This window comes from Solanum pennellii, chromosome 3 (assembly GCF_001406875.1).
Source record: "Solanum pennellii chromosome 3, SPENNV200".
Taxonomy (NCBI): domain Eukaryota; kingdom Viridiplantae; phylum Streptophyta; class Magnoliopsida; order Solanales; family Solanaceae; genus Solanum; species Solanum pennellii.
In genome coordinates this window covers 68070083-68084649 of record NC_028639.1, presented here as the reverse complement: position 1 = coordinate 68084649, position 14567 = coordinate 68070083, and the positions used below count along the sequence as shown (strand labels likewise).

Below are 14567 nucleotides of genomic sequence, written 5' to 3'. Positions count from 1 at the left end.
GTAATTTAATAAGGTAAAATAAATAATAAATTTAGATACATAATATACATATATTAATTTAATATAAATACTCAATGCGAATAAATTTTATCCCATAAATACGGACGAGACCTGAAAAATTAGAAATCAACTAGTTAAATTAAATGGATGGAGTAAAAAATGGAAGGCAGTAGTACCAACTACCGACGACCTAGAAGATGAATGCACTTAAACATATTTTCTCAGTTTTATGTTACATGTCAGGCTTTTTAAAAAAATAAATAAAATAATAGGACCTTTAAAAAATAATATACTTTTATTTTAAACCATTTAAATAAAATAATTAAATCATAAATAAATATTTATAACTTATTTCGGACTTAAAATTTTTCTTTCTTTCTTCAATCTTTTATACAGCGAGTTAACACCATTGGGATTGGAGGGAGTTACAATTTACAAAGTGAAAAATCAATCTTCCCTCTCTAATAAAATACTCGCTCCGTGTAAAAAAGAATAATCTAATTTAACTTAGAACGGAGTTTAAAAAAAAAAAGTAATTTTTTTAATCTTGTGGTTCTAAAGTAAAATTATGTCAAATGTACCAAAATGCCCTTTAATCTTGTGGTCTTAAACATGCCACGTGAAAAGTTAAAGTTAAATTGTTGCCAGAAATGAAAAGGAAACATTATTTTTGAAACAAACTAAAAACGAAATAGAAACATTCTTTTTTAAACAGAGAGAATAAAAATTTAAATAGTCGATCAACTAAGTTAGTGAAATTGTCTGCCAACTTTCTTTTACACTCCGATACGGCGGTATCATTATAATTTATTATAAGCAAGAGTAAGCAATGCTTATAATAAAAACAATGTTATATGTAATTAATTTTTAGTAACAACAATTCTGAATAAATATATATAAACATAACTCATGCTTTAATTTCCTATTTTCAAATTTTACTTAAAACGTAAGTTCTATTTTCCTAGAGAAACGAATTAAAAGTTTGAAGTAGATCAGTAGGAGGGCAGCACATGATAAACCAATTAATTAATGAGATAGACATATTAGCCATGTGCCAGCACCAACCATATATTAATTAATTGACCATATAATATAATGATTGATCGGGAAAAAAAAATACATATATTTTTGGACAGTCAACCCACCGGAATAATTTTTATTCCATGCATAAAGTGGAGTAACTATTTCACCTAAGCTAGTATATATAATGAGTACTATATATGTTTTTGATTTACTATTTGTAGCATGTTACTTGTTGCATTTGTTTTAAGTAACTAATTTCACTTTTTATTGTTATTTTTTAATATGATATGATACTGATAAATTATTTGATTGAATCAATCTAAGATATTTTTATTATCTATGATATTTTATACTTCTGAGTTAAATATGTATTTTGATTTAATCCAATTTAAATAGCCATCTTTCGTTCGATCAAATTAATTTCCACATGCTCAACACCAAAGTTTATGGGCTACTTTGGAGAAGTATGGTGTGTTATCTAATTATTTGAATATGAAGGACCACAAATTACTTTAATTGATGGATACGTTTCATGCTATGAATAAAGATAATTATAAGTAATATGATCTATAATGGGTAAAGACATTATAAATTAGGTCTCACACTATGACCCCACCATTTCCATGTATACTTTTCTTGTAGACAACTTATTTTTATATTAGTTCTTCCGTCTAGTCAATTAAAAAAATATTATTAATATAATATAGTATATTATTTTTTATTTTGGGATAAAATTATAAAAATTTTTTCAAAAAATCTCTCAATCGTTAAAATACATACTACATCTTATATGTATGTTTTTTTTTTTTTATAGAAAATCAATTTCCTTTGTACACACTCAAAACAAAACATATATGTACACTATACATTTATGCATAGAAGCTAGCTCCATTTAATTTTCTTAATAAAACTCCCTCAACAAGTACCATTATTAATCAATAAAAAAGAAAGTTTTCAGTTTGGTCGAAAGTAGTTGACCTTTCGGAAATTGTGAGGTAAAATGTCGTAAAGAAACCTTAGCAAGAAAAAATGAAGAAAATGATTGCATTTGGACCAATAAAAAATATGTCGTTGCAGATGACACTACTTATTCTTTAATTTAAGGTCTTAAATTTAAATTCTAGGTACGAATTTTATTTTGCAAGTAAATACCCTCGAATAGATTATACACAATACAAATCTAAATTAATCAAACTTTAATACAGATATCAAACACAAAAAATCAAATCAAAAATTAAAAGATAGCATTTGACTCTCACAATTATCTGTAAACGCAATTGTAGCTGTTTTGCCTGTCTCTTAACAGCAAATTATCACGCTTCTCTCTGCTTATTATTTTTCTTTTTCGCACGATAATAACATACTTTTAAAGTTCACAAGATTATCATATATAAAAGTGTTGAGTAAAATAGAGATTTGTTTTCTAATGTTTTGAACTTTATTCAACATAAATTTAAATTTAATTAATCTATAATATAAATATCAAATACTAAATAAAATATTTCGACGATAAAAAAAAAGAAAGTAAAGAGTGTGGGGTTATTCGGAAACTTTGAATTTTCCAATTTCTTTGGATTACAGATAAAGGGAATTACTCTATATAGTCTATATAGATAGATAAAGAATAATATTTTAATATTACACCGTACGAAAATTCCTTTATTCGCCGACAATTATTATTGCAAGTAGAGTAATTATTTTACAAATGGTATTGGGGTAATATTTTAAAAATGTTGCTCTATTTGATTCATATTAATTGATCGTTTTATTAAAAATATATGCCTATGTTCATTTTCTAAATTAAGATAAAATGAATTTTAAAAATTCATCTTATTCGTACAATTAACAATCTTTGAAGGCCTTGAACAAGTTTAGTAGTTCTAATAATTTCCTTTTAAAAAATTCTTATACCCTATGCTATTAAACATAATATTAATAATTATATTGAATCAATCAATATGAATAAAAGGTTAATTAGTAAAAATTGATTATTTTATTTATGATTTTAAAATATATAATATAAAGTGATCAATTAATATAGGACGGAGAAAATAGTAAGAAATATCGTTAATTAGTTTAAGTATTTTCTCTTAAGTCCTGCTTAATCATTGCTAATTCCTTAAAATTCTGAGAGCTCTATTCTTGAAAAGGTGGTCTTATCCTTTTTTTTTTCTTTCATATATAAAGAGGTTTTAACTTGAAATTGATGACTCATAAATCTATTTTTAAGAGTGTTTTGGTAGGTGAACTCAATATTGAATTTGGTTCACCAAAAAAACACAACTATCACACCATATTTTACTTACAAAAAAGGTGTTAATTATTCTATAATAGTAGTACTATTTAGGAATTAAATTACCTATTAAGTTTCTTTTTCTTGTGCTATGTCATATTTTATTATTATTATTTTGGCTAACAATCACTAGATTCCTAACAATCAAGTATTATTAGCAAAATATCTCAAAATTTTTTTCTCCTACTCTTGTAAATGAGCATGTCTAGCTACTACAATGTTTTGTGAGTATATTGTAGTGATAATAAAACAAATATATTTCTAGTTTTAATGCCTAGTGCTATAGAGTTTATTATATATCTCAATGTTAATAATTCTTTTTTTTTAAATTACGTAAAATTTATGTTGGATTGAAATACTGACATATCATATAGAATATATTAAAAAAAATATAATAATTTAACATAATTCGATCGCCCTTCATTTCAGATACAAGAAAATTCTAATAAGATAAGAAAGTCAGGCAAATACTTAACAACTCATGTCTCGATTATTCCTTAAGAAATAGTAAGTCCTGCTATTTATAAAATTTGTTTTGAGTAGGAAATTAATTACTCAAAATGTTAAATATGATTGATAAGAATATTTCTTTTTCAATGAAAATTGAGAGTGAGTAGAAATATAGTAAACAATTTTGGGGCCGGGTTGCTTGGCCTTTGCTATTTGATTAGGTGGTTTGGTTCCCTACTTTTTTAAAATGTTTTTTAAATTAAATAAAAACTTGATTAAGGAAAAAGACTGATTTTTTTAATGACGTTTAAACAAAAATTAACAGTGATATTTAATCAAATCAAGAAAGCACAGAAAATGAAGAGAAGAAAATGGAAGGTTTGTCCACTGATTAGAGAACAAGACTTAATCATGAAGAGGTAATGATGTGAGTACACTGTTACTTGTATCATACTCTTTTTTTTTCTTTACATGCTCACATCATTACTTTGTAATATTTATAGCTTTTAACAACTTAATTAATTTAGTATCACTATGTTTTTAAACGATATTTTTAGTGTTGCTATGTTTGATTTAAGTTTTTACAATAGAAAATAGTAGTGTACTTAAATGTTTTTTATTTGTAGAATAGACGGAAAAAGAAAAACAATTCAGAAGTAATTTTTAAATCCTTGATCAATCATAAAGTATCATTCTCCGTTAATTTCATAAATAATTGTTCAAAAATTACTCGAACTAAAAACACATTTTTCGGAGAGGCAGATTTAAAATTTTGATTATTCTATCTATTATTGTTGGAGTTAATATGTCAGATGCTCACTCAATTTTTAAATATTTCACTTAAACGATTAATTAATTTTATTTTATAACTCAAAAATTGCTCGATTTAACTTAAAATTTTCCTAATGAAATACTGACCGTTTATATCACTAGGAATTTCACCTAGTTATTAACGACCATAATGAGAATAGGTTGAGCAGATTATGGCATTTAATTTGCAATTATTATTGCATTAAACCTATAGATACATAGGTGCAACTTAATTAAGTACCTTGTACGGGTTATTTCTTGACTTACTCTGAAGTCTCAACTACTTTTGGGTAATTTGTCTCTTTTCTTAAACACAAATCCAAATTATAATTTTGTATTTGGTAAAATATTCTAGGTATTGAATTTGTTTGAAATTGATTTATTCAAGAAGTTGAAATTTTATCATATTATTTATATTAATGTAGTAAATGATATTACATGGTGTTAATTTTGAATGAACTGACTAAATTTTAAATTGGTGTAAAAGCTTATTGTATAACACATTTAATAATAACGAGTACAATTAAACTTTATTATTATATTCGTTTGCTATAATAACATTTCTATCATAACAGTATGATTTTTCTTTAAAACTAAAATTTCATTTTATATTTTACTTTTATATATCAATATTCTATCTATAATAACAATGCAATTTTTTATGGTGATGCATTATGTGTAAGATTATTTATCTATATGAGCAATATTATATAAAAATATTAAAATATCTACAATAATCATCATTAATATCACGCTAATAATATAAATTCATTTTTACCATCATTAATATCACGCTAATGACACGAAAAATTAGGTAAACAGAACTTGTGTTAAAAGATTATCATGCAACACAATGCACATGGTTAAACTTGATTTTTGATGCAACACAATGAACATGGTTAAACTTGATTTCATCAAAAATTGTCTTGTTCATCCATATTTGGTCACTTTCTTTTGGAGTTAATATATATTTTTTTAATCACTATGAAAACCGAACGTCCACTACGAATGTCCAACTCATAACTATTAAACAAACAAATTACTTTAGTACTTATTTGATTTGCTGTTTCGATTAATACAATTACGACAATAATTATCAAATAAATAAATAGGAGGAGGGAAGTAGCGAAATGGCGCGACGCTTAACGTCATTAGCACCACGATGTCGTTTTGTTAGGCTAATAAACAGTCAAAACTCAATTAACGGCTTTTCTTATGTGTAACTTCTTCGCTACAGTTCTCCTCACTCTCTCTATAAAACGCTGAAAGAGAGAGAAACCAAATCCATAAAGTATTGCAACACAAAAGATACCGCCGGCACCGCTGCGATGCTGCCGGAGACACCACCACCTATACAGTAACTCTCTTATATTTTCTCACTTTAATTTCTAACTCCATTCTAGAAATCAGTTTTCCGGTGAATTGTCGGTGAAAATGTCGGTTCACAGTAAGCAAAACCAGAACCAAACACGTGATATGAAGCACCGGGTACTCACATGCCTACACAAGCTTTCCGACCGGGATACACATTCGGCGGCGGCTTCTGAACTCGAGTCTATTGCTAAAACTCTTTCCCCTGAAGCAATTCCTCCTTTTGTTTCCTCCATTGCCGCTACTGATTCTTCGGATAAGTCACCAGTCCGTAAACAATGTCTCCGACTGATCTCCCTGCTTTCTGAGCATCATGGAGATTCTCTCTCTCCTCACCTTTCCAAACTTCTAACCGCCGTCGTCCGCCGCCTGCGTGACCCGGATTCCGCTGTACGCAATGCTTGTGTCACTGCTTGTGCGTCCATTTCGTCACACCTGACTAAACCTCCCTTCTCCTCTATTATCAAGCCATTCCTTGAAGCACTTTTCACGGAACAGGAGATGAACTCGCAGATCGGTGCTGCTTTGTGTTTGTCGGCAGCTATTGAGGCGTCGCCAGATCCGGATATAGCCTGCTTGAGGAAGTCGTTGCCGAGATTTGAGAAGTTGCTTAAGAGCGATAGCTTCAAAGCGAAGGCAGCATTGCTTACAATGATTGGCAGTGTGATCGCAGTTAGAGCAGCTTCTACTCAGCAAATTGTGAGGAATTTGATGCCGTATTTGGTGGAATTCGTGGGTAGTGATGATTGGGCGGCTCGGAAAGCCAGTGCAGAGGCTTTGCTGAGGCTCGTGGCAGTCGAGGGAGATGCTTTATCTGAGTTTAAAGCACCGTGCTTGAAGACATTCGAGGCGAAACGATTTGATAAGGTTTGTAAATTATGTTTCAATTTATCTCCTCTTTTCATTGTTAGCTGATCCGGGGTCAGTTCGATTTACCATTGATTGTTATCTATTTGGTACCATAGATATGCACTTTCGCCCAATAACTGAAGATGATTGATTAAATTGTACAGGTAAAGGCAGTAAGGGAAACAATGAATCAAATGTTGGAAGCATGGAAGGGAATCCCTGATTTGTCTGATGATGGTTCCCCTCTTCCCTTGTCGAATTCCTCTTCCAAAGGTACTTTCCCAAATTTTCACCCATCTTTGTTCTAATGTAAATTAGGCATAGGGTATTATTTCACATTAATTTACATTTGCTCATACGTCAATTTCAGGTTCATTCCTCCTAGTTCCTTATTTGTGTCCTTTTGATCAGCTTGTTGGTTTTCTTTATCATTCGTCTGTCAAGAATATTATTGTACCTTCTTATTTTTTCCCAAATTAGTATCTGTTTTTAATTTACTTTTTTGTAGTTTCTTTTGGTTCTAGGATGATATGTTAACCCTGAAGTTTCTGATTTTCTCCTCACTGTGCTAAATTATGGATCATTTATGCAAGGGGTTGGCTGTTAGTTACTTTGTTCCACATTTCATCAGTTCCTTTTTGTTCATAAGATCTTTTTGCTACTGTTTTCTATATTTTAGTATACTGATGTTGTTTTGTCTAGTTTAGTTAAGTTGCTTCTTTTTTTAGTTTTTTCCTTGGGGTAGTTTAATTTCTTCTTAAAAACTTTTCATCTTTTAATATTCATTGCTTGTGAATTTGAATCAATAAGTATGTTTTCCACGTTGTGTCCTTGAAATAGAAAATGCAAGTGATGGACGTTATCCGCCTGGTTTGAAGACTTCCAGGGTTGTGAGCTCCAGTGTTCCTAGTGTAAAGAGGCTGTCTAACAAGTCGTCTGTAGCAGATAATTCCACTGCTTCTGCTGCCCAAAAAGGTCCAGCAATCTTTCGCAAACTTGATCGCAAGAAGCCATGGAAAGTTGAAGTTTCTGCTCCTCATGGTTCTTCTGTGGATTATCAGCAAAACAATGATGGGATACAGTTGGGCAAAGACAAGGATCTGGATGCACATACAAAACCTGGAGTCAAGCGTACTCTTTTTAGTAAGATCACTAATGAAACCAGGAATAGTGTGGTGAAGGCTGGATCTCGTGTGGTTCCGTATCAAGATGAGATATCAGAATCTACTGAAGTTGTGAGCAATGAAACTGAAGATCTCTGTGGGAATCAAAAAGGTTGTGAAGATCTCTTGCTGATCCGGAAACAGCTTGCTCAAATTGAAACTCAGCAGTCCAATTTGTTAGATCTTCTCCAGGTAATTTTCTAATATTCGACGAAATTCTGCTTCTATGATTCCAATTCATAAGGGAAGTGGTGTGTGAATAGAAGTATCCTAATTATCAATTTCAGTTCAGTATGCATTGAATTTTTTTATAATATATTGAGCATAGAAATGCTCTTGATCATTATTTCATAAATCTTAGTTCTCCTGATTAGTCCGTAGATGCTTCCTTGAGTATTTTTCTCAAACTTATTCTTGTCTTTGTATATATAGAAATTTATGGGGAGCTCACAAAGTGGCATGCAATCCCTGGAGACACGTGTACATGGTCTGGAACTGGCATTAGATGAGATCTCATTTGACTTGGCTATGTCAACCGGCAGGATGTCTAATACCAACTCTGCATCCATGTGTTGCAAGCTACCAGGTGCAGAATTCTTGACTTCAAAACTCTGGAAGAGAACAGTAGGTCGTGGTGCAACTGCACACTTCTCTGCTTCTGGTGGAACCTCATCAGCAGGTTTAATAAGCAGCGTAGCTGGTCAGAATGGAGATGGTGAAAGACTTAAGGTGGAGAATAGGAGATATCGGCTCCATAGTAGTCGCGGGTTTATTGTGAACCCATTAGCTGAAATTCATGGTGATCCACAGAGAATTTCTGAACCTTCAGTTGGTGGAGTTTCAAAAAGTCCGCGAAATGGTGTATGATAGTTTATGTCAGGTACTTCTTAAGCATCTCATATTTTTCCATTAATTTCCTGCATGTGGAGAACATGGATTTTTGTGCTTCGGATACCAATGGTCACATATATTGATAAAAGTCGGTAATTGGGATCTGGGAGTAAAATCAGTTTATGTTGCCTACTTTGGGGCAACCCTCTCCTGAGCATAACATGCTTTCAGGGAAGTGAATGACCACACAGGACAATTCTTATTAGTCATTACTTTTTTGTCACAACCAACTGTAGAGTCCTCCTTTAATCCACTCCCATGATTTTTCATGTGAGGGGTTGTTGGGAGGGTTGCAGTAATTGTTGTTTGTAATTAATGTACAATGTGGATAAGTTGACATCCCCAAATAAAATGTGCAGTTGTTAAGAATTTATAGCTTGCACATTTTCATTAGGACGTTTATTATTACTTGGCACCTTCGATGGCCCTGGATCTTGCGTGCTAACTACTGGTAGACCCCTTGAAAATATGCAAAAGACGCGGCTTCACAATTACTATTTTGACTGGAGGAGCATACTCTGAAACTGTTTTCTACCGTTGCTTCCGTTTTTCCAGGTTTGGAGATTGCATAGACTCTGAGCACTGTATCAGAGGATTGTAAAGAATGAAGCAGGAAGCAGTTTCTTACTAGAAGAACTACTATCTTGTGCATTTTCGGCCTTTGGTTATTCACTCAGTAAGCTTTGCCAAGTGCACTATAAACTATCCCACATCATTCAAACAAACTTTCTTCAGAATTAGTATTACATTTTGATGTTCTACTTTTTGATATGTCAAAGTACGAAAAGGAAGCCAGACCACTGTTCTGTATGGTGGGTTTGGTATGAACGTTGGCCTTGTATAGAAGAAATATTTCGTTTATTTCGTTTTTTGCTAAGAAATAGTTTTCCTTCTTTTTGATGCATTGTATACGGTTTGAAATAATATTAGAATATGTAAATGATTGTTGCCTGTGTGTCTATATTGATGAAGCCCCATGGTGGAACCATGAACTGTGAGAAGGGAATTCAAAAATTTTCAACCTGCGATATGAAATAATTTGTTTAAGTACACTACCTTACGTCAAATAGTTTTCGTATATACGAAAACAAAAATGTTTATTGGGGTCCTGTGGATCTTCAAGACATTGGTGAGGGCCTGAAACAGATGAGCTTTCTCACTAAAATTAACCACAACTGAAACCCAACAAACCAGTCAGCTTCAAAATCATAAGTACCAATTATAATGAATCTTAATTTGTAAGAACAGTCATAATTCAATTGGCCAACCTGCTTGTATTGCTTTTTTATAATGCTATAAGTTCTAGGTGTATACTGGTCAAATGTTATGCAATTTTGTTTATGCGTCTCAAAAATATTAGGATTCAAGACTTGGTGGTGCACAATGATGCTGAAAAAAAATAAAGAAGTTGACGGCAAATTATGGAAACAAAGGACTTAAATGGAGATACATTTCTTGTCTTCTAATTTGGGTAGAAAACAAGAAAAGAACGCAATGACATTTGACGTTGCTTTTAAAAATTTTATATTGTGGGTCCAAGAGGAAAATTGATTCCCTCCTTTATTTTCTTCCCACATTTTTTACTCAAACCAATTATTAGAAGGGGGAAATTAGAGGTTTACTTCATTTCTCTTGCTTTCTTTAGTTTCCAGGAAAAGTAGTACTATGTGTATTCTATAATTTCAATTCACGCATATGAATTTCAAACATCATCCTAAAGGTATCTCAGAATTACATCTCCACAATTATGTGACCGGGAACAGAAAAGACGGAATGTAAACCATACTCGTGTTGAAGTTATTGCATCACTTTCATAACCTATAGCATGACCTCAGCTAGCAACGCGATGTGGAAGTGTAGAACTTCTCAAACCGTCATTCTTGCTGTTGCAGGACTTTAGGTCCTTCCTTCTCAACCCTCTACATGAAGAAAAATGCTCACATATCAGATAGCTGACTAGTTGAGCTAAAAGTTCAATAAACGACATGTAATGATGGAACAATGCTTAATTAATAGTCAGACGTCAAAACTAGCACATCAATACAGAATACGGAAGACATAAAAAAGAGTGAGCAAGCAGAATACAGAACAGAAAAGCAAAGAGCACAGAGACTTATAGCCATAAGCTGGAGGGATTATAGTTCAACTTTCATTAGAATCATTGACAACACGGTAGTAAGATGGTCCAGTTTACTTGAGCAGTAACACAGATTCACCTTCGAAGCAACCGTACTTATCACCATAAATGGGAGGAAATGACATCTTACATCAACAACTCTTCTAGAACTTCCATTCATAGTTCAATTTTTACTCAGAATTTTGGTCCCTTGCCAGACATCAGAAGTTGTAGTAGATAGGAAAAGAACAGAACAAGCAACTATCCAACTATACTAGAATAGAACAATTATGTGATAGATTAACGACATTTATTTAGGCTAAACGGAGTGTAGGTAAGTAGTTCATATTTGAAATCACACAGTGCAGTGGCACCCAAACCCAACATACTATTGAAGCAAGGCAACAAACGAGCCACTGCTTTCGTGCTCCAATAATTGGTAATCTGACATCAGAAACTTTTCTTACTTAGGTTCCACGGAAAGACTGATCATGAGTTTAACCAATCTCTTATAATAGCTGTTTTGAGTTATTACCCATTTATCGCATCCTTTTCCAGTTCATACTTTGTAGAAACTCTTCCAGTTTACACCCAATAGTTCAATGACAAACAAAGGCAAGCATTTCTTTGTTTTACATGTTGATGTTATATACTTATACTACATATCCTATCAATCGTTACACAAATAACAGACAGATTAACATACTATTCAGGTCATACAATCACAAACAAAAGGAAGCTAGAATGTCAATCATATAAGTACAAGAACATAATTTAGGGTTTATGGAACTAAAAAATCACAGATAGATGAGGATGAGAAAGTGATTATTGGGATTACCGATTGTCGATTATGCCAAGAGAGACCACGGTAGACATTAACGGAGAAAGAAGCGGCGAAGAAAATGGTGGCAACACCCAGCCCCGCCGAGAAGGCTTTAAATGCCCAATCTCCTGCTTTACTCACCACTCCCATAGTACTCAACTCTTCACCTCCACAATCCCCAATTCAATTGTCTCGCCTTAACTCAACTGGAACTATTGTTTTTCTTATTTTTCACTCGCACTCTTTTTAAAGAAAATAAAAATGGGTAAAATGCAAAATGTAAAAATAAATATAAAAAGTGATCACATTTTAGTTTACTTATTATCATTATTTCCTACAAGTTTCACAAATTTCTAAATTTCATCGTTTTTCTCTTAATTTAAAAATGTCATTAATGTATTGGATCCTCTTTTTACTGTATCAATGCATGTATATTTGACCCTCTTTATAATGTAGCAATGCTTTGATTTTATGGTCATTAATGTATTCAGACCCTCCATTAATGTATCCGACCCTCTTTTTAATATATCTGCCCATGTATTCGACCCTCTTTTTAATGTATCGGCACTTTGATTTTTTGGTCATTGATATAGTTGAACCCACCATTAATGTATCCGTTAGAGAGAATTCTATATTTATAAACTTTTGAGGGATAAATTGTAATTTTACCTTAAAATTATGTGATTTTTGTAATTTTAAAGGGATAATGCCCAAGTACCCCCTCAACCTATGTCCGAAATCTCAGAGACACACTTATACTATACTAAGGTCCTATTATCCCCCCTGAACGTATTTTATTAATAATTTATTACCCTTTTTCGACCTACGTGGCACTATCTTGTGGGCCCAACGATGGTTGACTTTTTTTTTTCTAACTAGTGCCACGTAGGCTAAAAGGGGTTGAAAATTACTTATAAAATAAGTTTAGGGGGGTAATAGGACCTTAGTATAGTATAAGTGTGTCTCTGGAATTTCGGACATAGGTTGAGGGGGTACTTGTGCATTATCCCAATTTTAAAATAACATAACAAGAAAAAATAAAGGGAAAAAGGATAAATATATCCCCGAACTATCATAAATGGTATGCTAATACCATCCGTCATACTTTAACGACACAAGTATCCCTGCCGTCCAAAAACTAGAGCATATATACCCTTTAGACTAACAGACATACATGTGTCATAATCTTATCCACCGACCTGACATCGAATCGATGGATAAGATTGCGCCACGTGTCCCTATCTAATCTTCCGTTAGAGTGAAGGGCATATATGCTCTAGTTTTTGGACGGCAGGGGCACCAATATCCCACAAGTATGACGGAGGGTATCTGCATACCATTTTACGGTAATTTAAGGATATATAAATTGAAATCATAATCATACCATAGATAAAATTTTAAATTAAACTCGAAGTTGGGTTATAAATTTGAGAAAGTGTTTTACATTTGTTTTCCAACTTATATATGTGTAAACTATCTGAAATAACTTAAATATACCCATAAATTATATTTTGGATCAACAATATCCTTCCTATCAAACTATTGTGAAATACCTACCCTTCTAGTTAACGAATCCATGTATGTGTTAAACATCACATGGACGCCGCCACGTGGATGTCACATGTGCACGCCAAATAGGCCTCACTTCCACATAGACGACTTAAATATCTAATTTCCCTTTTTTCCCCATTTCAATTATTTGGTTTTTTATTTTTTATTAATAGTGCTCAGTGAACACCATACCAAACAACTTCTGTTTGGTTCAATATTCTGCGAATAGAATACATCATGACTCCAGATATATCACGTCAGTTCATCCATGACCAGTGAAAAATGAAACCATCTAAAGCTCGATCCCTAATGCAACCCTATCATGGCCAAACAAAAATTTACAGATAAGTTTTCTAAAACTACTCCCAGAATCTATGATTAAATATTAGCTAAACTTTTGAACTTTCCCCAATTTTGAATGGAAACCCTAACCCTAGATTTCATTTTTTTTTTCTATTAGATATTCATGTTGTGCGCTTCTTCAATTCCATTTGTGTCTTTTCTTTTCCGCTGGGTGAGCGATCAAAGCCCCTTATAATCTACGCCTGATCGTTGAGTTTTATTGATTTGAAGACGGGTAGGTGAGTTGGTGGCCCTAACTATTTATGTTTACATGAATTTGAAATGTATCGATGTTTAATTGATTTAGAATTATGGTACAGAATTGGATTTGGCGAGAAAAAAAATATGAAAGAAGGAACCGACAATCTTTTTAGCAGTTTATAGATTGTATAGATACTTGTTTAAGGAATAAGGAGCTCAGTAACGGAAGGAGGAATGTGGAATGCGATACCAGAAGTATTGTTTCTTAGGGAAAGAATGAAATGAGGGAGAAAATATAGAAATTAGGATTTAATTCGTCTCTGTGGCAGTGGGGTGTGTTCTGTTAACTGAAAGTGTAGACGTAGCCCAATAGTTTGACGAAAAAAGTGTTTTTGAGTCGAAATATAATTTAAGAGTATGAGTGTGTTTGGTACGAAGGAAAACATTTTCTCCAATTTTCCCATGTTTGGTTGGGACAAAAGTTTTGGAAAATGTTTTCCAAATCAACTCATTTTCCTCAAAATTAAGGAAAATGACTTCCCTTCAAAAATTAAGGAAAACATTTTCCATAGCTCTCCTCCAATTTCAAATTACATTTTTTTTTTGGAAAAACATCAATTTAAAAAAATATTTTCAATTTCAAAATTTTTATTTTTTCACATGATCCTTGACCTTCCCCCCACT

The 14567-nt window shown here is 32.4% G+C and overlaps 1 protein-coding gene and 1 long non-coding RNA gene across 2 annotated transcripts; one reads left to right on the top strand and one right to left on the bottom strand.

Moving 5' to 3' along the window:
- The first annotated feature begins 5794 nt into the window (after nt 1-5794).
- LOC107014658 (TORTIFOLIA1-like protein 3) lies at nt 5795-9835 on the top strand. Its single transcript, XM_015214664.2, has 5 exons — nt 5795-6814; nt 6961-7069; nt 7637-8151; nt 8392-8839; nt 9406-9835. Exons 1-4 carry the CDS (start codon nt 6011-6013, stop codon nt 8824-8826), a joined length of 1863 nt encoding a protein of 620 aa, XP_015070150.1. The 5' UTR covers nt 5795-6010; the 3' UTR covers nt 8827-8839; nt 9406-9835.
- Nucleotides 9836-10495: 660 nt separating this feature from the next.
- On the bottom strand, nt 10496-12023 carry LOC107013740. Its single transcript, XR_001456148.2, has 2 exons — nt 11805-12023; nt 10496-10769 (listed from the first exon to the last, which is right to left on the bottom strand). It is a non-coding gene; the product is annotated as an uncharacterized LOC107013740 (long non-coding RNA).
- Between the last annotated feature and the right edge of the window lie 2544 nt (nt 12024-14567).